Source organism: Heteronotia binoei, chromosome 21 (assembly GCF_032191835.1).
Source record: "Heteronotia binoei isolate CCM8104 ecotype False Entrance Well chromosome 21, APGP_CSIRO_Hbin_v1, whole genome shotgun sequence".
NCBI lineage: Eukaryota > Metazoa > Chordata > Lepidosauria > Squamata > Gekkonidae > Heteronotia > Heteronotia binoei.
The window spans coordinates 79,862,244-79,887,243 of NC_083243.1; the positions used below are offsets into that span (position 1 = coordinate 79,862,244).

A 25,000-nucleotide genomic window follows, 5' to 3' on the forward strand; every position below is an offset into this window, starting at 1 on the left:
CTGGACAAACATATTTAATCTGTCAGCGAGACGGAGCTGTGTCGCCACTAATGGTACGTCTAAACGCACCCTAAGAAAACTTGTCAGCTGTGGGATAACAGGTAAAACAGCAATACAGCAAAGTCTGCAGAGAGGACAGAAATAAACTGACTGCAACATGCTTTTCTTAATATATATATATATATAGATAAAAATATATATATATAGATCTTCCAGCAATGAACCACCACCTTATTTTTTTCTGCTGCTGCACATATCTCAGGCTCACCAACTCCAATTCACTGCTAGGTCACTTTGTTATAGTGTACTGCTTCAGCCAGGAACTAATAGCACTGAGTCACTCACCACTATGGTAAATTAAACCAAACAGCCTCCAAAATTTCATCATGAGTACACTGTGACTGATATAAACTCTCAGCACACTATACAGTGTGGGGCCCTAGCAGCACTAATACATTCCCCACCCCACAATATGATTCTGTGGTGCCTAGAAGTGGACTCTCTCCCTACCCAGTCATGAATAGGGGAAATGAAAGATGTAGCAATGCTACCTAGACTCTTATATTCTGATAAAATAGTCAGAATATTTTTGGATACTTAAATCCAGTGACAGGAGCTGTGAACAGGCAAGACATATCTTTCCAGGGCTTTTTTTTTTTAAAGAAAAAGCCCAGCAAGAACTCATTTGCATATTAGGCCATACCCCCTAACATTACCATTGTTTCACACATGACCTTTTGTAGAAAAAGCCCAGCAGGAACTCCTGTGCATATTAGGCCACACCCCCGACAGCAAGTCAGCCAGAACTGCGTTCCTGTGCGTTCCTGCTCAAAAAAAGCCCTGGATCTTTCTTAAAATCTGAAAAGGGCCCTAGGTTTGCAGAAGAATGTTAAATCTATAAAAAATTTCACTGGACAGCTTACAGCAGCAGGGCTGTCAAACTTGCAGCCCAGGGGCCGAATCAGGTCCCTAGAGGGTTCCTATCAGGCTCCCGAGCAACTGACGTCATCTGCTTCCTTCTCCTCCCCTCTTGCTTCCTTCTGCATAACAACTTGCTTTGCGAGGTTTGCTCATTCGCACAGAAGCTACAGAGCAAAACCTCTCCATTGTCTGAGGCTCCTCCCTTGGGGAGGATGGGGTGGAGGCAGAGCTTGCTTTGCCAGGCTCTCTCAATTGCACAGCAGAGCTTCTGAGTCAAGCCTCTCTTCTTTCTATTGGCTGAGGCTCCTCCCCCTCCTTATTCCCTGGGGAAGGAAGGAAAGAGCCAGAGCTTCCTTTGCCCACTTCCCTAAATCCTATGGGAGAAATACAAACAAAGCACCTTTAAGGCCAATGAGTGCTAATGTTTTAAGCATGTTTTATTTTAAGTGTTTTTTTTTTAAAAATCTTTAATTGTGTTTGTTTGTGTCCTTTATAAAGTTTATATCTTTGCTACCTAATCTTAAACAGGTACTCATATGGCCTGGCCCAACATGGCTGAACCCAACAAAATCTCATTTATGTCAGATCTGTCCCTCATATCAAATGAGTTTGACACCCCTGACTGACAGATTCCCTCAGTGAAGGGTGGACTTTATGGCATTAAACCCTGCTGAGGTTGCTTCCCTTCCAACTCTCCCAAGGCGCCATTCCTGATCTTGCAACTCTAAAGGGAACTGATCTCTGCAGCTGGGTGATCTGTTGTGCTTCCAGGAGATCTTCAAGCTCCACCTGGAGGCTGGCAGCCCTAGAAGGAAGCAGGAATAGAGGAGAGTCTATGGGGGCTTCCAAGAAAGGGAAAGAGGAAACAGAGGGTGAAGGGGAGGTGAGATGCTGCCCACAAGTCCTTGCGGGTGCCCACTTGTATGCTTCCTAATGCCCAAGGGATTAGTACTGAGTAAGCTAACTACAGCGGAAAACAAAATAAGCCAATGATTGCTTTGCTGAACAATCCCTGAGAATGTGCAAAGTGCAGTAAAAACCTAGTAACCAGACTTGTAAAAAAAAGAAGGAAATTTATTCTATTAAGAAAAAGAAATAAGTAATAGAGACTGGAATGGAGAGTGTTGGCTTAGAAGTCAAGCTCAAGAGAAAAACATGTATAACTAGTACTTCCCATGGCTTACGAAGTGTTTACTTTCATCAGGATCTCTCTCCCTCTCTCTCTGGGATCCTGTTCCTTGGATCCAGGACACAGCTCACAATTGAACCTGAGCAGAACACAGTCAACACTGCTGCTGCATAACTTTGGGGCTTTTCATAATATTTACAAATATTATGTTTTGGTCCACTACTGTACAGGATCCTATGGTTCCTAAAAATCCTACCTGAATCCCTCAGCATCTAGGTGGGAAGGCTGTTACTTAAATTTAATCCTGGAAGGAATAATCACTGTTGGTGGCATGGCTGCTTATTCAGGGGACTGGCCAATTTGCAGCAATCTGTGACCCCAAACCAAATGGTCACATCACTTGATTTCATTGTCCCTGGCCAATCCAGTGCAGGTTGCATGGAGACATGCAAAAAGATGGGGAAAGTGGATTGGCTGAATAATCTGGATCATCATTGTTCTTCATAGAACAGCGTCCAGAATGTGAACAATGAGAAGTAGCTTTATACCTTCAAAAATAAATGTGTGAACTACCTTCTGGTATGATGGATCTTTGCTCAGATATTTCCTCATGCAGCTGGATTTTGGCAACCCTCAGCATCCAGATTTAACTGCAGCAACTTCCTCCCATGCCATAAATAAGCCCTCTTATATGCTCAGTCCAAACAGAAGCTATTCAGAGCCAATTTAATTTCTTTAATGGAGCCCAGAACAAAGCCCTTTGTATACACAGCAGAAGATGGATTGTCACAGCAAGAATTCAGATAAGCTCAGCCTGGCAATATCTTTACTATTGATTTTGTGTCACGAGAACACAATTTACTATAAGCTGGCTAATATTACTCTGCTTCTAAATACAGATATTAAAGCAGTCATGTGGGGATCAACAGGTTTCTGGGCAATATGCAGCCCAAGGAAACAAGTCTGAAGAAGCAAACCAGGTTCGATTTGATGCAAGAAATAAGTAGGCTGGCATAGCAGGGCTTCTACAGGGCAGAAGCAACTTAGCATCAAACAGTGGGATGTGATTTATTTAAGCAGTTCTGGAACTGATACAACAGATTCCAAGACATATTGTGAAATGCATCTGGCTATTTCCACTGTTCTTCACAAGTTGTTTCAGAATGAAAGACTCACGTGCTTTCCTATGTTTGGAAAAAAAGAAAAAGAAAAAAGGGCAGGCTTTTGTCTTTTCCAGCAAAGACAACTCCTGAATTGGAAGGAAAAATAACAAAGATATCAAGGAAAAGCAATCCCTTGCTACAAGTAAGAGAGTGGGACTTTGGCCTGAAGTAGGTGATGGCGTCATTGCCAAGTATGGTTTCGTAAACAGGTTCTAGCATGATCAGCTGGGATTATTTCTTGTTATATTTTTAAAAGTCCCTTTGGGGAGTCATGTTTGTATTAGATGTATGAGAGAGTAAGGGTGCGATCACACTGGAGATTAGGTGTGGCATTATCCCGGCTCTGAAAAACCCGGTTCTCTTTTATCCATGCCCCGGCATTCACACAGCCCCTGCCCTGCTGCTGGGAGAGGCAATAGCCACACACTCGCAAGAGGAGTCTTCATACTGCTCATGTACATGCCAGGCAGGTGTGGGGCAGATGCAGCACACACCTGGCCATTTAGACAGCTGGGAAATACGCCCTACATACAATTTAGAGGTTTGCTATCTGGAAGTTCTATTTAATCCAGTCCCAGCCCATTCTGAGACGAGGTAACTACAGGCAGGACTTGGGAGGCAGATGCACTCATCTGATCAAGCACATTAAATCTGGATGGGAGGTATGGCTAGGCTGGGCCAGATTTCTCATGTGATTGCACTCTAAGACAGCACACACCTCTGCCTCTCTTCTTTGCAAAACAAACTGAGGGACAACTTCACATTGTAAAATAACATTTTTATGCAACTTAAACATAGAACTGCCTTTATGGATTTTTCTTTCTAAAGAGAAGGAATAGACTGTAGTCAATACACAAAACTGAAACAGTATTACATTTCTCTAGCGTTCTGTGTTCAGCACCCTGGATTCAAATTCTTACTGGTTACCTTCATTGAGCACTCCATCACCAAGCTCTGATGAAGTTTTGCAACTGAAATTTCTGCATACTCTGCCTCTAATAAATCACTCCCTATCATGCCTTTTAGAAATGCATTAACAGGGATTCAAAATATCACTACTTCCCCCTCCCCATATATACATTATAGTCATATCCACACAAACCCCTCAACTCTTCAGTACCAGCTCATAAATCTCACTGGATGTCAGTTATAAATCTGTCTGTCCTGGCCTCCAGGATTTACAACTCCTCCCCAAACAACAGATATCAGTTCCTCTGGGGAAAAATGGCTGCTATGGAGGATGGAGGCATTACACTCTGCTGAGGTCCCTGCCCTCTCAAATCTCCAGGAATTTCCCAACTTAGAGTTGGCAACTCTGCCTTAATGTCATCATTTACCCATTTGGATGCAGAAGCAAGCTACAGTTGGCTTTGAAGCAGAACACACTCTAAGCGCATGATGGGGGAGGAGAGTGCCTTATCAAGGCTTATTTTATACAATGCTAAGCAACCTTTTGGCAAGTGTCTAAATTAGCCCTATGTCAGATTTGGTTCAAAATTATTTAACTCTTTCTTAGAAGCTTAGAATAAATGAATACTCAGAGCTCACAATGCCAGAAGAACAGGCCTCAGAGTTCATCATTTGGATGACATTCATTCTAGTATATCATTTCAATAGTATGTCAATTCAATAGTAACTGTGCACACTGAAGAATAACTGCTTGTGATGCAAGAAAGTGAGTTTTTACCCTGAGAAGAATTCAGTTTTAGCTTTAAGGCCCCTGCTGAACTTGACTTCTTGCCTGGATTTGGTAGGATCCATTATTTCATTTGCACTGTAGTTGCCAGTTGAAATTAGAAGGTGTTCAAAACAAGGATGGAAAGATCTTAAAGGGCACAGCAATTCTCCTGAAAACTGCAATTGTGGGTACATGCCTAATAGGCACAGAGGCCTCCAACCCAGAGGACCTGCTTCATAAACACCCCCAAATCAGAGAAGCACTGTCATCCAGAGTTAAAATCAAAAGCACTGGGATGGTCGTCTTCTCCCACTGTGCAGCTTCTGGAGGGATGCACATGGAATGGAGAGGGAGGTAGGGGACACCCTCCTAGCCAGCCAGACCAGCAGAATCAATTCTGGTAATCAGTGGGGTGACAGTGTCACAACCAGATTGCCCTCAAATCGATTTTTGATTGTACTTTGTACATTTGAATATTGGCTTTGTCTGATTTTAATTTATGCCAATAAAGGTGTTGACTGACTGAGTGACTAAAACACTGGAGGAGGGCTATCAATTCAAATTTTAATAAATTGGAAGAATATTTATTTATTTATTTATTATTTATTACTTTAAATTTCTATCCTGCCCTCTCTGCAAGCGGACTCATGGCGGCTAACAACATTCATTTTTACAAATTAAAACCCAATTAAAAATAGCTACAGTTTACAATTATTTTAAAAAACATTTCATTTCATGGTGCTGTATCACTACAATATAATATAAGCGGTGATCATATGGTACTCTATAATGATGTAGGGTGGCAGCTCTCTCCCAGTTAGATCTCAAAGGCCTGTTGAAATAGTTCGGTCTTACAGGCCCTGTGGAAAGTAGAGAGATCCCGCAGGGCCCTTATGGCCTCCGGGAGAGCATTCCACAATTCTTGTGCTGCCACCGAGAAGGCCATAGCTTGCGTCAGCCACAACCTAGCCTCCTTTGATCCAGGGATGGACAATAGATTTTTTGTCCCTGAACGCAGTGCCCTCCAGGGAACATGTGGAGAAAGGCGGTCCCGCAGACAGACAGGCCCCTGACCATAGAGGGCTTTAAAGGTCAATACCAACACCTTGAAATGGACTCGGAACACAATAGGTAGCCAGTGCAGCTCTCTCAGCACTGGCCGAATGTGCTCCCACCGGGGGAGCCCCATTAACAGCTGTTCTGCAGCGTTCTGCACTAGCTGTAGTTTCCAAGTCAGCACAAAGGGTAGCCCCATGTAGAGAGCATTACAGTGATCTATTCTTGAGGTGACCGTAGCATGGATCACCACTGCTAAGTCGTTGCGCTCCAGGAAAGGGGCCAACTGCCACACCCGCTGAAGATGAAAAAAAGTGGATCTAGTAGTGGCTGCTACTTGGGCCTCCATTGTAAGAGAGAACTCAAGGAGCACACCCAAGGTCTTGACCTTAGGGGCCGGTATTAGTGACACCCCGTCAAGAGCCGGCAGAGGGATCTCCCCATCCTGGACCACCCCGGCTCAGGTAGAGAATCTCCATCTTCGTCGGATTCAGCTTCAACTGACTCAGCCTGAGCCAAGATGCTACGGCTTGAAGAGCCAGGTCTAGATTTTCCGGGGTACAGTTGGACTGACCACCCATCAATAGATAGAGCTGGGTGTCATCGGCATATTGGTGACATCCCAGCCCATACCTCCTGAATAAATCTTACCATGCATCTTCTTCTTGTCCCTCCTGCAGAGGGATGGGGATGCTGTGGTTAGAGTCCACATACTGAATTTCCACAGAAAGTCCTGCTAGAGTGAAGCCCTGTCCATGCACTGCAAGTTCCAACAGACAGGAATCTGAGCTCCAAGGCAGGACTGGGCTGTGAAGGCTGAACATGCACCTTTCTGGGATCCTGCTGAAGTTCAGAAGAAGAATGTCCCCTATGAGGAAGAAGGGAGGGGGAGAGTTAACAACAACAACAACAAAAAGGAGGAGATTAAATGGAAACCAGAAGCCTAAACACAGAGGAAAGAAGAAAATACAGAGAAAAGGTAAGGAGAAATAGGAAGAGAAAGACAAAGAGGGCAAAAAGAAACTAAGACGAGGGAGAAAGAAGGTAGAAATGTGAGCTGAAATGGTCATATATTCATATATTAGTGCCAATCTAAACAAGAGTTTTACTTTTCTGAATCCACTGAAGCCAATGGGCTTAGAAGGGTGCAGCCCTGAACGGATGGCACTGCCAAGGAGCAAGAGGCTCTGCACCCAGAGTTTTCAAATGTATATTATATACAGCCATTCAGAACTAAGCTCCACTGAGTTTAATAGGATTTACTCCCATATACTAGATTACAGATAAAAGCAGCAAAGTTATACACCCATAAAAAAACACCAGTTTTGAAGCAGCAGATCAAGTTAAAAAAGAAAAAAGAAAGACCATATAAAATCAACCCACAGTAATTTCAAGGGAAAGGGAAGATAAGAATCAACAAATGCCAGGGCAAACATGCATGTCTTTCACTGGGTACCAAAAGGCTCAGCCCCAGACAAATAAATAGGGGTCCCACAACCAAGGTGGCATGAACCTTCAGACCACTCTTCTGCCTCAGAGAAAGAGGCAGGAAGTGCAGTATGTCTAATGAAGATCTCAACATCTTCTTGAAGAGTGACAACGGGCATTGGACCCCAGCTCCACAATGAAAAATAGGGAAGATGTATGTATTTATGAAAAGGTTAGTGTCTGTAGAGAATCTCAGTGCAACTTACGTTCATGTTCTGATTTTAAATATTAGATGGCTTTTGTAGAGACAGGAAACCCAGCTACTCATAGATTCCTGCCCTGAGTTCTTTAAAAACCGCAGATCTTGGAGGAGCTCTCTGCTGCCTTGCAATGAGCTTCTGAGCAGGCACAAAGCCTATTTCAAATGCTTAACAGAGGAAAAAAATTCCTATCCTTCTTCTGTGTGGGAGAGGAGAAGGGGCAGTTCACTGTGTTGTGCTGGACTCTGGAACAGGATGAACAATTCTTCTCTCCATCCTCTTTAGCTTTGAAATAGAAAGCCTGCTCCAGAACTTACTGTGATCAGTAAGTTCTCCCATATAGAGAACCATGGGGCAGCTCCCTCTTTCATGTTGTGTTGGCATAGGTAGATGCAGTATGAGAGACCAACACAGGTTCTACCTGCTCCAAAGTTCAATGAGATATGACAAATCCTTTTTCCTTCTTGCTTGTCCAATGGCAAAATGTTGGGGAGGGAAAGGCAGACAGCTGGACACATCACATGGGTGTTGGCGGTGATGTGGTTCCTTTTTGACCACCTTTGTTAAGGGGAGAGAGGAAGAGAGTTGGTAGCAAACCATGTCATTGGGCGGGGCTCCATGGTTCCTGGATCCCAACATTTCTGGAGAAACACAAGAAGCAGCCAGGGGAAGCAGCTCTCACACCACTGCTAATAACATGGTGTCAGCTGGCCCTGGGTTTTTACTTCATATGGGAGGAAATGTGCAGGATTCTGATGAAGAAAGGAAGAGCCAGTTCTTTGCAATGGAGGCGCTATTTAAATCATACAATATATCTATTGTATTCCTTATAATTATTTTAATACATAAACAGCATTTAGCACATGATGCAGTGTAATGAATGGAGAGTTTTCATATGGAAAATATTATGTATGTCTGTGCCGCTTGCATGAGCCAAAGACTAATTAATATGAAAAATCAATTAGCTTTAATCCATTAATTTTTGTTTGGTGCTTTGCACTCTTAAATACAGTGTAGGATACCTCTGTGGATCCAAATAAATGAGGAAAGGATAGCTGGCTCCCAAATGTACAACTACCTTCTAAGTATCTGTTGGCTGAGCTGTTCTCCATAATCTGCTGCTGTTCTTGAGAAGACAAAGCAAGTACTGAAGACAACATCCAGTCCGGTTTTCCAGAGGCATCAGCTGATGTAACCCAGGAGCAATTCCATCCAAAGTTACATGGGGTTTCTGTCATTGGAAACACAGAAGAATCAACAGGGCATTATATGCTGTTGTTATTACTGGGGAAGACCAAGACTGATAAACTAAGCCAGCATTCAGTTTATCAATATGTGTACAGCTATCATTTTAGGTGCGACACTGGGATGAAGCTGAGCTGATGAGTTTGGCCAGGGATCCAGGAGAGGGTTTTTTTTTTGTTCCATCTTCTGGATGTGGAGCAGGTGTCACTGATTCTAAGGTAAAAAATCACTTTGAGGACAGAGCTGAACCAGGATTAAAGGTCTAGTGTGGAACTGGCCTGAGTGTGTGTGGGGGAAGTGTTTGTGAATTTCGGCACTGTGCAGGGGGTTTGAATAAATGACCCTGGAGAACCCTTCCAACTCTATGATTCTATGACTTTGGGGAGCATTCTAAGAGCTCTCTTTTAACGTTAGTCTGTCTTTACCCTTAAGTTGTGATGTGAGTTTTCAGGTGATCCTTTGTGCCACACAACAGCTAACAAAGAAAAATGCTGAAAAGTTTTTTCTCAGAGCAAATACTGATGGGCACCAACAAAACCCAGTGTCTTCTGAATTCCAGTACTATTGTACTGAACATGCAGTGGCTTTTGCACAGGTGCTGTGTCAGAGATGTTTGCCAGTCAAAATCCATAATGTTTTTACATTATAATCAACACATTCCAGTGAACAGGTAGATTAGAGTCTGGTAGCACCTCGGAGACCAACAAGAGTTTCAGTGTATCAGCTTTCAAAGACTCTTGAAAGCTGCTACTGGACTCCAATCCAGCTGTTCTACTGCAGACCAACATGGCTACCCTCTGAAACATTCCAATGATAAAGCCGACATCTAGCAACAACCTATGTATGATTTAGCAACCTTCTCCTTTCACCCCACATATCCATTATTTTGGTTAAGGAGCACAGTACAGGTGCATTGGAGTGCAGAAGGCACTCACTTTAAATTCAAAAATCTTTCCAGTTGGCAAAAGAAAAGCCTAGCAATGAGCCTCAGTACAATTATGTTTAAAAATGGTTCATCTAGACCAGGGGTGTCAAACTCATTAATTATATGACATAATGAGATCTTGTCAGGCCGGGACATGTGTGTCATAAAATGTAATGCCAGAAAGCAGGGATACAAACTTTATAAAAGACACAAAGGTGCTTTCTTCTTCTTCTAAAGGTGCTTTTTTTGTATCTCTCCTGTGGGATCAAGGGAACTGGGCAAAGGAAGCTCTGGCTCTTTCCCTCCCTCCCTAGGGAATGAGGAGTGGGCAGAGCCTCAGCCAATAGAAGGAAGAAAGGCTTGGCTCAGAAGCTCTGCTGTGCAATTGAGAGAGCCTGGCAAAGCAAGCTCTACCTCCCCTCCCTTTCTCTCCAAGGGAGGGGCCTCAGTCAATGGAGAAAATAGAGGTTTTGCTCTGTAGCTGCTGCGTGATTGAGCAAGCCTGGCAAAGTAAACTGTGATGCAGAAGGAAGTGAAAGAGAGGGAGAAGGAAGTAGTTTTGCTTGCGGGCCTGATAGGCGCCCTCTGGGGGCCTGATCTGGCCCCCGGGCTGCACATTTGACACCCCTGATCTAGACATTGCTAGTATGTGTACAAGTGTATAAATAGAATATAACATAGGAAATCAGGCTATTATGTTGCATTTTGGGTACTAGAATGTTTTTAAAAGATGCTGTTCCAAAGGCAGTATCAATGGTGCGTGTGATCTATCCCTATTTCCTTAGTTGCAATCACTTGTAAGATAGATCCAGAAAGAACACAAAACAAGAAAGCAATTTGTCTGATTAGCTTGAAGCAAAATCTATCCATACCCATCAGAATACACATGGTTCTCATTAACTGTATATCCAGATATCTATCAGTTATTCAAAAATATATTACCTTCTTACTCAGACTGTGACATGAAAGGGAAAATACCTTCTCTCATGTAGGGAGTAGGGAGTTACTGTTACTTGCAAACCAACCATGCCACACCATCGTACAAATTGGTGATTTTGCTAAGGCATTTCATGGTCCAGTAAAATGCAGGCAGTTCATCAACTGCCAGCCCTCTCACAAATTGACAACATATGTTACATAAAGCCAGCATGATTGTGGCTTGAAAAACAGACAAATACAAATTTCTAGTAAGACCTGATTAAGCATATACAGTCTGCTTTTACATTGCACAGTTGAAATGAAGGCTCTCTGGGGGAACAAATAAAAGATTTCTGGGAAAAGCAAGTGGCCAATGAATCCTTTTCTAAAGCAATATGACTGAGTTGATCAGATTCTTTGTAGAAGTGAGAAATAACACAGGCAGAATACAGAGGAAGTATAAAGTACAGCCCCCCTCCCAATTGTATTATATGCTTTTCATTTCCTGGTGATTACAGGACTACAAAATGCCCACACCACAGAACAAGCTGTACCTTGACTAATCAGATCTCCAGCTGTGCTATGCAGTATGCTGGTGCTTAAGAGGAGGCACTGGTCCCTACACCTAATAAAAAAGGGGCTGGCTCCTGTGCCAGCCATAAAAGTAGGGGTGAAAGACACTCACTGACAAGGCATGGGTATCTATATACTGAAGGAATCCCACCTGTGTGCAGAAAAATATGACTTTTGTAAATTGACTAAAGACTACCCCCCACACCAAAGAAGGACGGAATAGAATATGCTCTAGGAGCACATAATGCCAAGAACTGGTGAGAGTCAGTAAAAAGGGAGGTGGGACTTCCTTGGTGGTCTCTAAGTACCTGCTTAGCTGCTGAGATCTGACATGTTTGGGCTATACCATGTTGCCTTCCCTCCCACTGTCTAAAATAGAGGGAAGCAATCTTTTTTTCTTTTTTTGGTCCAAGTGCCAAAAGAAACTTGTTGTCTAACTATGAAGCTGTTGCTGTGCTGGCAAACAAGGACTGAGAGAAGAGACAAGGTTTGTACTTGGATGAAGCCCTTGTCAAGCCAAGTCCCAGCTAGTGCTGCTAATGTCTCAGGGCCCACTTAAGAACATAAGAGAAGCCATGTTGGATCAGGCCAATGGCCCATCCAGTCCAACACTCTGTGTCACACAGTGACCAAAAAACAAAACAAAAAACAAGTGCCATCTGGAGGTTCACAAGTGGGGCTAGAAGCCCTTCCACTTTGTCCCCCCACCCAAGCACCAAGAATACAGAGCATCACTACCCCAGACAGTTCCAACAATATGCTGTGGCTAATAGTCACTGATGGACCTCCGCTCCATATTTTTATCCAACCCCCTCTTGAAGCTGTCTATGCTTGTAGCCGCCACCACCTCCTGTGGCAGTGAATTCCACATGTTGATCACCCTTTGGGTGAAGAAGAAGTACTTCCTTTTATCCGTTCTAACCCGACTGCTCAGCAATTTCATTGAATGCCCACGAGATCTTGTATTGTGAGAAATGGAGAAAAGTACTCCTTTCTCTACTTTCTCCATCCTATGCATAATCTTGTAAACCTCTATCACTTGTGCAGAGAAACAGCCCTGAGTGCTGAGTAAAACTGTCCACTGCACAGTTCCTTGGTACCTGTGCTGGGGATACACATCCCAGCGCTATCATATGCACAGACTTGCTATTTATAACCTAGGGAATCGAATCACTCAGCAAACTAATTAATGATATAACTACTTGATGAATTGTGATTTCTGCATCAACTGAAAGTAACATCCTGATGTATTTTGGGTAGCTACATTTGTTTGCTTGTTCTTTTGTAGACAGGGTTTTTGGTGCCTGCCGCTATCCTCCATAGACCTCGATCCGGCCCCAGCCCACCATGTGATGCTCATCGAAACGCTACCGGAGATACCCCTACACGCAGCAGAGGTAGCGAAAGCTACGGGGCGCAACAAAATACTTGCGCGGGTTTTTGACTGGGTGGTAAGGGGATGGCCAGAGGGAAAACAGGGCAAAGAGTTCAGGGCATACACAACATGCAAGGAAGAACTATCCTCCCACAAGGGATGTCTTTTATGGGGGAGCAGGGTGGTGGTCCTCCCCCCCGCCCTGCTGCGGAGACAAGTGCTGGAGGCTCTTCATGAAACACATCCAGGGATTGTACAGATGAAGGCCTTAGCACGCAGCTTTGTATGGTGGCCAGGGATGGACGAAGAGATAGAGGGGTGGGTCCGGAGGTGCAAAGCATGCCAGGAGTCCCAACCCGAACTGCCCAGTGCCCCCGCTCAATGCTGGGAAGCACACAGGAAGCCGTGGTCTAGGCTACACATCGACTTTGCAGGGCCCTTTCAGGGCCAAATATTCTTCATCCTGGTGGATGCGTACACCAAGTGGTTGGAAGTTATTCCGGTAGCTTCAGCCTCAACAGCGGCGGCGATCCGGGCGCTGCGCAGGGTCCTGAGCACGCACGGGATTCCGGACACCATTGTCTCTGATAATGGGACAGCTTTCACCTCCCGGGAATTCCGGGAGTTCTTGCAGAGATACCTAATACAGCACATACGGTCTGCCCCCTTCCATCCGGCCACCAACGGCCAAGTAGAGCGGATGGTGTGCACCACTAAAGAAGCCCTGGGCTGTATCGTGCAGGGGGACTGGGACCACCACCTAGCCGCCTTCCTATTCGATAATAGGATAACCCCCAACCCAGTCACTGGGGTCAGCCCAGCCGAGTTGTTAATGGGACGGAAGCTAATCACTAGATTAGATCGGCTGCACCCTGACCGGGCCACCGACATCCGCAGTTCCCCCGAGATCAGAGAAGCGGCCAGGGGATTCTTCCCAAGGGATCCGGTGTACGCGATGAACTACGCTAGCGGCCCCGAGTGGGTAGTGGGCCGGGTGCTATGAGTAATAGGGTCCCGCAACTACGACGTATTAACAGAGTGAGGCAGTATACTGCGGAGGCATATAGACCAAATGCGCTGCCGCACCTTGCCGGACGAGCCGGCTGCAATACGGAGTGAGGAGGAACCCACAACCGTGCCCATGCAGAGAGCCACCCTGCCCCCACCAACTGCTTCGGCCGATTGGACGGTAGAGCCACACCAAAGCGGGGGCGACTCCCCAAGAGTAGGGACATCTGACGAGCAGCAGGGCACAGACAACCATAGGCCGGGGTTTCTCTCATGCGGGGAAGTCGCCGCCCCGTCCGCCACAGCAGCCATGGCCCCTGCGGCACCTGAAACTGCTCCAACTCCACTAGTAACCCCAAGGAGGTCAACCAGGGAGCGCATGCCCCCCGCTTACTTGCGGGATTATGTGTCCTGAGCTAAGGAGGGGAGGAGTGTTATGTCTTGAACATAAGCTGTTGTACCGCATGGCGATCGCTACTGAGGCGACCTGTGGGTCCCCGGATGTGGTTCGCCTGACGCCCCGCCCATCAAGATCTGTGGTGGAAAGTTTGACTGACCAGGATTGGACTGGTCAGACAAGGGGGCAGTTCCGGGGAATATATATAAGCGGGACCCAGCCCGCGTGCTCTCCCTCTTGTAATGTGCTACTGAATAAACCATGTTGCCTTCAAACCGTCTCGGTTCTCAGTACATTACAGGTACAGAGACCAAGGCTTGGTGCAATCTGGCTGCACCTTTAATTACACCATTTTATTCTGTATTGGGAAATTTTGATCAGATCTCCCACCCTGAACCAGCTTCACTGTGTGCTTACCCCATGGTTGAGTGATTAGATTGTTGCAGCATCCTCCCCCCCCCCCCCCATATTTACCAATGCATATCCAAAGCTCCAGCTCCTTTTTGACAGCTCCACAATCCCTCTGTCAAGTACTCTGACCCATCTCAGTCTCCTTCTCTTTGCCTCTCTTCCATGGAATACATGGGGGAGGTAAAGTACAGGTTTACATGAGAATAGTCCCATCAACCGGAAGATTTACCTTTGTGTCAATCATGGGATGCTCTCCAACAGCAACTCTGATGTAGAAATAGGAGAGAGGGGGTTCTTTTTTGGGAGGGGGGGTTGTAGCTTAAAAACAACTCCCCCGGGTTCTCTTGATCCAGAATGACTACTTGGCCATGGTGATTGACAATGCCAGGGGCACTTATGCTTACATCACTACCTGATCCAAAAGGGAAAAAAGAGGCAGTAATGGAAGGGAAGGTTCAGACTTCTCAAATGGCTTGACTTCACAAGAGGGTTCAGATGGCCAGAAACGTAGGGTGAAAGCAGTGGCATCCTTAAAGACCAGACTTTCCCTGGTGTCTGTTAACTCCATTTTGAAGACAGGGCAGAATGGGGTGGTGATGACTGGGGCACAGAAGGCATATATCACTGTCTGATCATGCTTTTTAAACCTGCAAGGGTACCCCAATTATATCAGACCAAACTGTCTGTGTGACTGCAGTCCAAGGTTTAATTCCAAGATGAAACCCACTGAATGACCATTAGCTAAGAAAGAGACATGCCCTGCAAAATATGCAGCGGAAGCCAAACTTAAGCTGCTTCCAACAAAATGTTATGAAAAAACTTCCACGTAGGTGTAAACTTACTATGGGGTGATTTTTGGATCAAGCCCATTGTGACACCCATACAGACATATGAAGATGCCTTATATCAAGTCAGACTATTGGCCCATCTAGTTTAGTACTGTTTATGCTAGCTGGTGGCAGCACTTTGGCTTAGTAGCAGAGTAGAGAAATCTTTCACAACACTGCTGTCTTTAACTGGAGATATTGGGGCCTTTTGCATGCATAGCAGTTGCTCCGCCACTAAACCACAGCTTCTTCCATAGTTACTCTATAGTGGGAAATGATATTTGTGTGGACATATTCTTAGCTAGTTTATTTTCTTGATTAACCATGAAATTACCATTGGGTGCAAATGAATTTTATATGCTGACACAGACCTACGAAGGCTCAAATATTAATATGGAAGTAACATCATGCCCATATTTATGCCATGGAGAAAATATGCTTAGCTTCTCTTCCTGAACTCCCTGTGAAAGAGAACAAGAGCTCTAGTACCTGGACTGGAAGACTGATCAGATGAAACCATCCCATTTCTGCTTGGAGAAAGCCTTGGAGGTGCATAAGAGAAGGAGGGATTTTTCTCATAGTGTCTGGAAGCATTGGGAACAACTGCAATAAAGACAAGAGTACATTAGTAAGACACAGAAAGAGTTCAAATTTTCATTTTCATATAGGTAACAGGTTTTATAATTCTGATAAAAGTGTGACTAATGATCCAACAATGTTACATGGAAAGCAATTAATTGTTACTTTCTCCATTATATGACAATGGCATTATTTGGTTATGCAGATCTAGAATGAAAATGACACTTATGTAAAGTATCAATGCCTAATGGAAGAACCCAAACATTTGGGATAGAGAGGGATGCTTCCAAATGACCCTGCAACCCTTACCAGGGATGCTGCAGAAGGTGCACTGTTGCTAAGTTCTGCTTGTTGCAGCAAAGCGAATGCGATTGTACTTAACTGGGAGTCAGATGGAGTTATCCATTTATATTCTTTTTCTGTATCATCCAGTCTTTTTTTTTTTTTTGCATCTAAGGCAACTTCTAAGATCCAAACATCAAGAAATAAGTCTTTTCACTATCAAATTTACTGCCCATGTTATGCTGGTGTAAGAATTAATTGTCATTCTAAGCAGTTATTTAGAATTATGCAGTCAAATTTTTATGTGCCTGCAAAAAAATTATTTGAATGCTAGCTATATTTACAGGCCAGAAAAATAGTTACATTTCCCAAGCACAACCATTATTGCTTGGCCTTCTACAGCCCTGTATTTTTCCCCATGTCTATCTTAAACAAAAGTTGTAGTCTAACTGCCCAATCAAAATTAAAAAAAGATTTATAACTGATCTTATTTAAGAACTTTATTATGGAGTGTAAAAATTAACAATGCATTAATAAAATCCACCATTAACAACAATCTCACCAAGCAACAGAATAACCAAAAATTATTTACATAGACTAAATAACACAAATTAAATTACATTGCAGCAAACTGGGGAAGGGGAGACCATATAAAAAAGAAACAACATGAGAAAAAGGCTGAAAAGTGGAAAAGGAAAGTAGAATCATGACCAAAGAAAAACAGTGAACGAGATATTACTATGCTTAAAATGTGAGAAAATGATTGAACAAATTTCCTTTGGTGAAAAGAAGATGCATTTTTCATGCAACACAAAGAATTCAATCTGCTGAGATATCACCTTGTATTATGAACTGGTACAGAGATGTCTGAGCTGATGTGGGTGTTATAAAGCAATAAGCAAAAATGGAAGAAAAAGAGAGAAATCTGAACATCCAGAAATACAGGCAATACCTATTAATGAAGACTGCTGATTCATATGTACCTGGACAACATCAGCAGCTCTGGAAAAATAACACTGGAGAAAGTGGACAGAGAAAGTGACCACAATTGGAGAGACCACTGGAGACCAAAGAAGCCCTGCCTTTCGGGATTGGCAGAATGGCCTATTGGGTTAATTACAAGAACCAGATCAACTTACTCCTGTGTTTTTAGTTTTAACTGAAATTTTTTGGAACAGGCTGGATTATAGGAACAATTTCCAGTATGATACAGAAAATAACCCAGAAGCAGAGCCACTGCCAGGGGGAGCAGGGGACAAAATTCAGAGGTCCCAAGCCAAAGAACCCGCCACCTTCTGTTGTCTTTTCCTACATTTCTCTTTCCAACACTCTTCTAACACTTTCCAACACTCTTCTACGTCTTCATTTTGCTCTCTTCCTTTCATGATCTGCCATTCACCTATCCCTGTCATGTAATTTCTCTCTCCCTTCCTCTTATTTTTCAGCATCAACTTCTCATTTAGGGTTGCCAAGTCTAAGTGAAAAAAATCTGGGGACTTTGAGGATGGAGCCAGGAGACTTTGGGGGTAGAGCCAAGAGCAAGGTTGTAGCAAGCATGATTGAACTCAGAAGGGAGTTTTGGTCATCACATTTAAAGGGACCAAACTCCTTTTGAATGCCTTCACTTCATTGGAATAATGGTGGATGGAGGCACCTTCTTTTGGGCCTCATAGAAATGGACCCCCTGATCCAATCTTTTTGAATTTTGAGGATGCTTTGCTGAAAATTTGGTGCCTCTACCTCAAAAAACAGCTCCCCCAGAGCCTCAGATACCCACTGATCAATTCTCCATTATACTCTATGGAGACCAGTCTCCATAGGGTATAATGGAGTGCCCTGTGGACAATTACCCCCTCCCCTGCTTTATGATAACCCTGAAGCAGGGGGAGGACCTCCAAATCAGGGGATCCTCGGCCCCCAGCTGGGGACTGACAACTCTGTGTTGCTGGTTGACAATTTAAAATGCATTTAATACTACTAGAGGAGCAAACATTTGTTAATATTACGAACTAGGGTTACCAGATGTCCTCTTCTTAGCAGAAACGTCCTCCTTTTTTGATGTTTGTCCTCTTATGGGCTTTAAAAAAAACTTATGGAAATGTCCTCTTTTTTGGCTTGGAAGGTCAGGAATATTCCTATTAAGTAGCAATTATCACAGCTTAAATACTAAGGGTATTAAAAATGAATTTTTTGTTGAAATATGTCCCCTTTTTTGCTTTTCAATATATGGTAACCCTATATGAACAAAAGGGGGAGTTAATATTTCTCCATAATCTACCAAGTAGTGAAAGGATGCTTCGCCCCTCCACCTTTAACATGCATGATAATAAATGTTAATCTGCCTCAATGGTAACAAATAAGGAATAGAGGTTATAACTTATTTATTTACTTACTTTATTTATAACCCACCTTTCTCCCCAAGGTGCACCCAAAGCTGCTTACATAATTCTCCTTTCCTCTGTTTTATTCTCACAACAACCCTGTGAAGTAGGTTAGGCTGAGAGAGGGTGATGGACAAAAGGTCACCCAGTAGGGTTGCCAATCCCTAGTTGGGGGTTGTTATGTATGTGGACTCAAGGGAAGACTTTGGTGTTTCTGCCTGGCTCATTGGAGCCATACAAACTGAGCTTGGGGACTTGGGAACAAAGGGCTGTAGGATTCAAACCCCCGCAGCCCAGGACCAATCAAAAGTCCCTGCCGCTTTGAATGACCCAATAACGTGCTTGCCCAGGAACCCAGAATATGTATATAAGTTCGGCCCCAACGCTAGTCTTGTATTGTAACTGTTTACTATGTGATTCCTATTAAAGAGCTTGTTATCACTGACTCCGAGACACTGCTGTGCATACAACCCACTATATTATAGCGGCAACGAGGATGGGATCTGGATGAAAGAAGTCCAGGGTACCCCGGCACCACCAAGCGCACCGAGCTCCAGTGCCGCCGTGCAACAGGCACTGCCGCCCAGCCCGATCATGGCTGCTGCATCTGGTTCGCAAAACTCCATTCCAGAGTTCAACATGGCACAGCCCGAGGCCTGGGAAACCTGGGTCAAAGACTCAAGTACCACCTCGGGGTACAGCGAATCAAGGATGAACACAAAATAAAGAAGGCCATCCTGCTGAGCAACTGCGGCATCGCCACACTACAGCTAGTGGAGGGCCTGGTCATGCCAGAGACACTCGAGGCGTCTTCCTTCGACAAGATCATCGAAGCACTGACCGGCCATTTCATCCCAAAGCCTACTCTCCTCACCCAGAAACTACAGTTCCTCAACAGCTTCCAGGAGCCAAATGAGACCATAGCGACCTTCCTAGCCCGTCTGCGAGACTTGGGCAGGAAGGCGGAGTATGGTGCACAATTGGAGGAGAACCTGCTTGTGAAGTTCACTCATGGCCTCAGGGATGGGAAGGCACATTGGAAAATCATGACAGAATGAAAGTCGACCTTGGAGAAGGCCCTACAAACAGCCGCCGCCAAGGATGTGCACAAAGAGAAAGCCAGGGACCAGCACCCACCAGGGACCAGCACCCACCCAGGGACCAGCACCCACCAGCTGCAACTGACTGCAGAATCAGACAACTCAGACGGGGACGACGCCCTCAAGCTGCATCGGGTGACCCAACAAAAGCCTAGGCTGTGAGCAACAGAATCAACCACCCCCAAGACCTGCGCCAGCTGTGGGGAACCACACGAGCGGCGCACGTGCAAGTTCAGGAGCACGACCTGCCATACATGTGGGAAGGCCGGGCACATAGCTTGGGTGTGCCGGTTGGTGGCAATGCTCCAAGGAAAACTTCCTCGCCAACAGAATGGCCACCGCCATGAGGTCGCAGTAGTGGATGACATCCAGGCACTCACCACTTCAGGTATGCCAGTTGCCCATTCCCTCCCCGGATAACTATTACGTGACTGTGTTCATGGAAGGCAAGCCCTGCAAAATGGAGGTAGACTTTGGGGTGGGCCAGACGGTCATTTTAGCCTGCATGTTCAGGGAGATGTGCCCCGGCAGGGGGAAGATCAGTTAAAACCAACCTCATTTTCAAAAGCGGGAGGTTGCAGTTTGGGGAGTGGGCCAGGTCCACATTAGGTACGGAAAGTTCAAGGGTGAGCTCCCCCTCATTGTGGTGGAGGGTGATAAAAAAAAATTATTTATATCCTGCCCTCCCCGCCGAGGCAGGCTCAGGGCGGCTGTGCAGCCTTCTAGGTCAGTCCTGATTCCAGGCCCTGGGCATCCAAATGACGGGAATCCATTATACCCCCATCCAAAGGGATTTTCAAAAGGTGTGCGGAGAGTTCCCCGGGACTCTGGGGACAAACACCAGGGCTCCTGTATCATTACAACTGGACTCCAACGTGCAACCCATATGGTTAAAGGCCAAGCGCATGCCACTAGCTCTGAGGCCCAAGATCAAAGAGGAGCTGGACCGCCTTGTGGCTCAGGGGGTTCTGGAACCAGACACTAATGCGAAGTGGGAGACTCTCATAGTAACCCCAATCAAACCCAATGGCAGCATACGCATCTGTGCTGACTAGAAATGTACGATTAATAAGGCGCTGCAAGGCCATGCATACCCCATCCTGGTGGTGAGCCACGTGTTAGCATCCTTAGCGGGAGCAAAAATTTTTGGGAAACTGGATTTGGCACAAGTGTACCAACAGCTCCCTGTGGATGTAGCCACAGCAGAAGCGCAAACTATCGTAATGCACCGGGGGGCCTTCAGAGTTAGACGTTTGCAGTTCGGGGTCAGCGTGGCTCAGGGACTGTTTCAGAACTTAATGGATTCCCTTCTTAAAGGCATCCCCAGGGTCCAGCCATTCTTTGACGATGTGCTGATTGTGGCAGCCACCAAAGACGAATTTGGCGACCGCCTCCGAATGGTGTTACAGCGTTTCGAGGGGGCAGGGTTAAAGGTAAAATGGGAAAAATGTGTATTGTGGATGCCCAACATAGATTTTCTGGGGTATACGGTGGACACGAGTGGCATTCATCCAGCCCAGGACAAAACAAGGCCATTTGTGATGCGTCAGCTCCCACCAACAAGGCTGAGTTACAATCGTTCTTGGGAATTCTCAATTTCTACCATGCCTTCCTTCCCCACAAGGCGGTGGTAGCAGAGCCCTTACACAGACTCCTGGACAAAAGGGCACCGTGAGTTTGGGGCCGTCGGCAAGCTGCCGCTTTCCAGGTGGTAAAAGACATTTTGACTTCTAATAGCTTGCTGGCGCACTTAGATGAGTGGCTACCTGTCATGCTCGCGTGCGACGCATTACCTTACGGGGTCAGCGCCATGTTGGCCCACAGACAGCTGGATGGGTGCGAGGTCCCGGTAGCCTATTATTCAAGGACCTTACAAAAACCGGAGTGAAACTATGCTCAAATAGACAAAAAGGGCCTGGCTATTGTGGCAGGGATAAAAAAATTCCACGATTATCTGTATGGCCAGCCCTTCACTACCTTGACGGACCACAAGCCCCTGCTGGGCCTGTTTGCCCCCCACCGACAAACGCCCCAAATGCTTTCACCATGGATGTTGAGGTGGTCCATCTTCCTGGCGGGTTATCTGTATGACCTTACCGCCTGGGGAAAGCAATGGGTCACGCTGATGTTCTGAGCCGCCTGCCGCTGCCCTCCATGGACCCAGACCTGGCCCCGGCGTTCCAGATCATGTCACTGGAAGCCTTCCCGTATTGGCCGGTGCACGTGAAGGACATTGCCTGCTGCTCTTCCAAGGACAAAACTCTCTCCCGAGTTCTGGACTGGGTGTGTTGGGGGTGGCAAGGAGAACGGGTGGGCTTAGAATTCTCTGCGTTTGCGTCCCACCGGGACGAACTGTCTGTGCATAAAGGGTGCCTGTTAGGGGGAAGCAGGGTAGTGGTGCCCCCAGTTCTGCGGCAATGAGTCCTAACAGTGCCGTACGAAACCCATCCGGGAATTGTACGCATGAAGGCACTGGCCCGCACCTATGTATGGTGGCCAGGAATTGACAATGCCATTAAATCCTGGGTGGCCCGATGTCAGCCATACCAGGAGACCCATCTGGCACCGCCATGTGCCCCAGCCCAACAGTGGGAGTCCACTTGCAACCCCTGGTACCGCCTGCACTTCGACTTCGCGGGGCCCTTCCAGGGGCATATATTCTTCCTTATTGTGGACTCCTACTCCAAATGGCTAGGGGTAGAGCCAGTGGCCTCCATCTCTTCTTGGGTGGCATTAGGGGCGCTATGCAGGGTATTCGCCACACATGGCCTCCCAGACACGTTGGTATCAGATAATGGGACGGCCTTCACCTTGGCCGAGTTTCAGGATTTTTGTGGCCGGAATTTAATAAAACACATAAGGTCAGCCCCCTTTCACCCAGCCACAAACGGCCAAGCAGAAAAAATGATGTGGGCTACGAAGGAAATGCTTCGCCGCATCATATTCAGGGAGTGGGAAGCATGCCTTGCCGAGTGCCTCTTAGCGCAACATTCCACCCCCAGTACGGTCACTGGCCATGGACCGGCGGCTGATAATCCTCCTGGATCGCATGCACCCGGACCATGCACCTGACCTGCAAGAGGTGCCAGAGGTGGTCCGGACCCCCCAGAGGTTCGACACAGGGGACTTGGTGTTTGCCAAAAACTTCGGGGGGGGGGCTGCATGGATACCGGCACAAGTATCTCAAGTACTAGGGGCCATCATGTACAAAGTCACCTCAGAGGGGGGATTCACCATAAGTCGACACATTGACCAAATACGTGCATGAGAGGCACCCGGGGGGAAAGACGAGGATTAGAACGCAACCTCCCCGGCTCCTGCTCATGGTGAAACAACCCCTGAGCTGGAGGAAGCAGAAGACCCAGCAGCTACACCTGTGCCAGAACCAGTGGAACAAATGGGACCACCATCAGTGCCAGAAACCTCGGAGGACCCAGTCCAGCCAGCGGATTCCCCCTCAGCACCAGGGCCTCTGCCAGCAACACCTGAAGAAGAAACAGCGTCACCGCCAACACCTGTGTTCAGGCGGTGGACACGAAAGCACCACAAACCCGTGTACCTAAAAGACTATGTCCACTAGGGGCTTGCAAACTAAGCGGGGAGGTATGTTATGTATGTGGACTCAAGGGAAGACTTTGATGTTTCCGCCTGGCTCACTGGAGCCATACAGACTGAGCTTGGGGACTTGGGAACAAAGGGCTGTAGGATTCAAACCCCTTCAGCCCAGGACCAATCACAAGGAGGGACGGTGGCTCAGTAGTAGAGCATCTGCTTGGTAAGCAGAAGGTCCCAGGTTCAATCTCTGGCATCTCCAACTAAAAAGGGTCCACGCAAATAGGCGTAAAAAACCTCTGCTTGAGACCCTGGAGAGCCATTGCCAGTCTGAGTAGACAATACTGACTTTGATGGACTGAGGGTCTGATTCAGTATAAGGCAGCTTCATATGTTCACAAGCCCCCGCCAGTTTGAATGACCCAATAACATGCTTGCCCAGGAACCCAGAGATGTATATAAGTTCGGCCTGTGGCCCCAACGCCAGTCTTATATTGTAACTTTTTACTATGTGATTCCTATTAAAGAGCTTGTTATCACTCACTCCGAGACTCTGGCATGCATAGAACCCACTATATTATAGGGGTACAGAATCTCCTGGTGTGGAGGCCCTCCCCCTGCTTCAGGGTTATCAGAAGGTGGGGGGGCACTCCATTATATCCTATGGAGATCAGTTCCTATAGGGTATGATGGAAAATCGATCCATGGGGCTCTGGGGAGCTGCTTTTTTTTTTTTTTTGAGGTATCAGCACTAAATTTTCAGCATAGCATCTGGTGTCTCTCATAAAAAACCCCCAAATTTTAAAAAGATTGGACCAAGGGGTCCAATTATAAGAGCCCCAAAAGAAGGTGCCACTATCCTCCAGTATTTCCAAGTGGAGGGAAGGCATTTAAAAGGTGTGCTGCCCTTTAAATGTGATGACCAGCACTCCTTTTGGAGTTCAGTCGTGCTTGTCACAATCTTGCTCACAATCATGCTTGTCACAACCTTGCTCCTGACTCTACCTCCAAAGTCCCCAGATATTTCTTGAGATGGACCTGGCTTCTGTGGCAGAGTGGAGATCTGAACCTGCCTTTCCCAGATTCTAGTTCAACTACACAAACTTAGCTTCTATTCAAATAACATGGGGGGAGTGTGTTCAAAAAAGAATCTTTTTTGGCCCTGCAACTCCCATGATCACCCTGAAGCTGGTGGCCAATTTTGAGATTTTTGGGTTATGCCTGCCACAAATGGACAGACAGATGGATATGTAGATCCTTTTATTATTACAGATGGATGGTCACAGCCAGCCAAGTGAGTTTTGTTGCAATATTTTGTTTGGATCAGGTTGATGGAAGATGGGCAGATAGAATCTTTGTCTGGAGGATCATGGTGGCTCTCAGCAGTCCTGCCCAGAAGCATGTATGATGAAGAGGCAAAATGGGGAAAGAACACCTAATTGCCATATCTTGGTTTTGAGAATATAGAGAGATGACTGTGATGTACTTGGAGACGAGACGTGGAGAAGGCAACTTGATTTATTAATAGCGCATCACAGAACAGAACTGGGAACACGCGGCCGGGACCCGCTTTATATACATGTACCCGGAACAACCTCCCAAGCTGGCCAGTCCAATCCTGGCCAGTCAAACTTCCCACCACTGATGGTAATTGGCGGGGCCTTCCGCGCGCTACGCGGAGTCGCCTGGGGACTTCCCCCCAGTCGCCTCTGCTGCGTGGCTGCGTGGTGCTTGTTTTCAACACAATACACTACAATGACTATAAAGAGAATTATTTTAACTGAATGCCGAT

The 25,000-nt window shown here is 46.0% G+C and overlaps 1 protein-coding gene across 1 annotated transcript in view; it reads right to left on the minus strand.

Annotated features, from left to right (window-relative positions):
• Nucleotides 1-25,000, minus strand: part of LTK (leukocyte receptor tyrosine kinase) — a 208,051-nt gene that overhangs the window by 113,870 nt on the left and 69,181 nt on the right. The window contains exons 2-4 of the mRNA XM_060263328.1: nucleotides 15,804-15,917; nucleotides 8,714-8,866; nucleotides 6,599-6,815 (exon numbers count right to left, since the gene is read on the minus strand). Of these exons, the coding sequence (XP_060119311.1) occupies nucleotides 6,599-6,815; nucleotides 8,714-8,866; nucleotides 15,804-15,917 (484 nt within the window). The remainder of the gene's footprint in view (nucleotides 1-6,598; nucleotides 6,816-8,713; nucleotides 8,867-15,803; nucleotides 15,918-25,000) is intronic.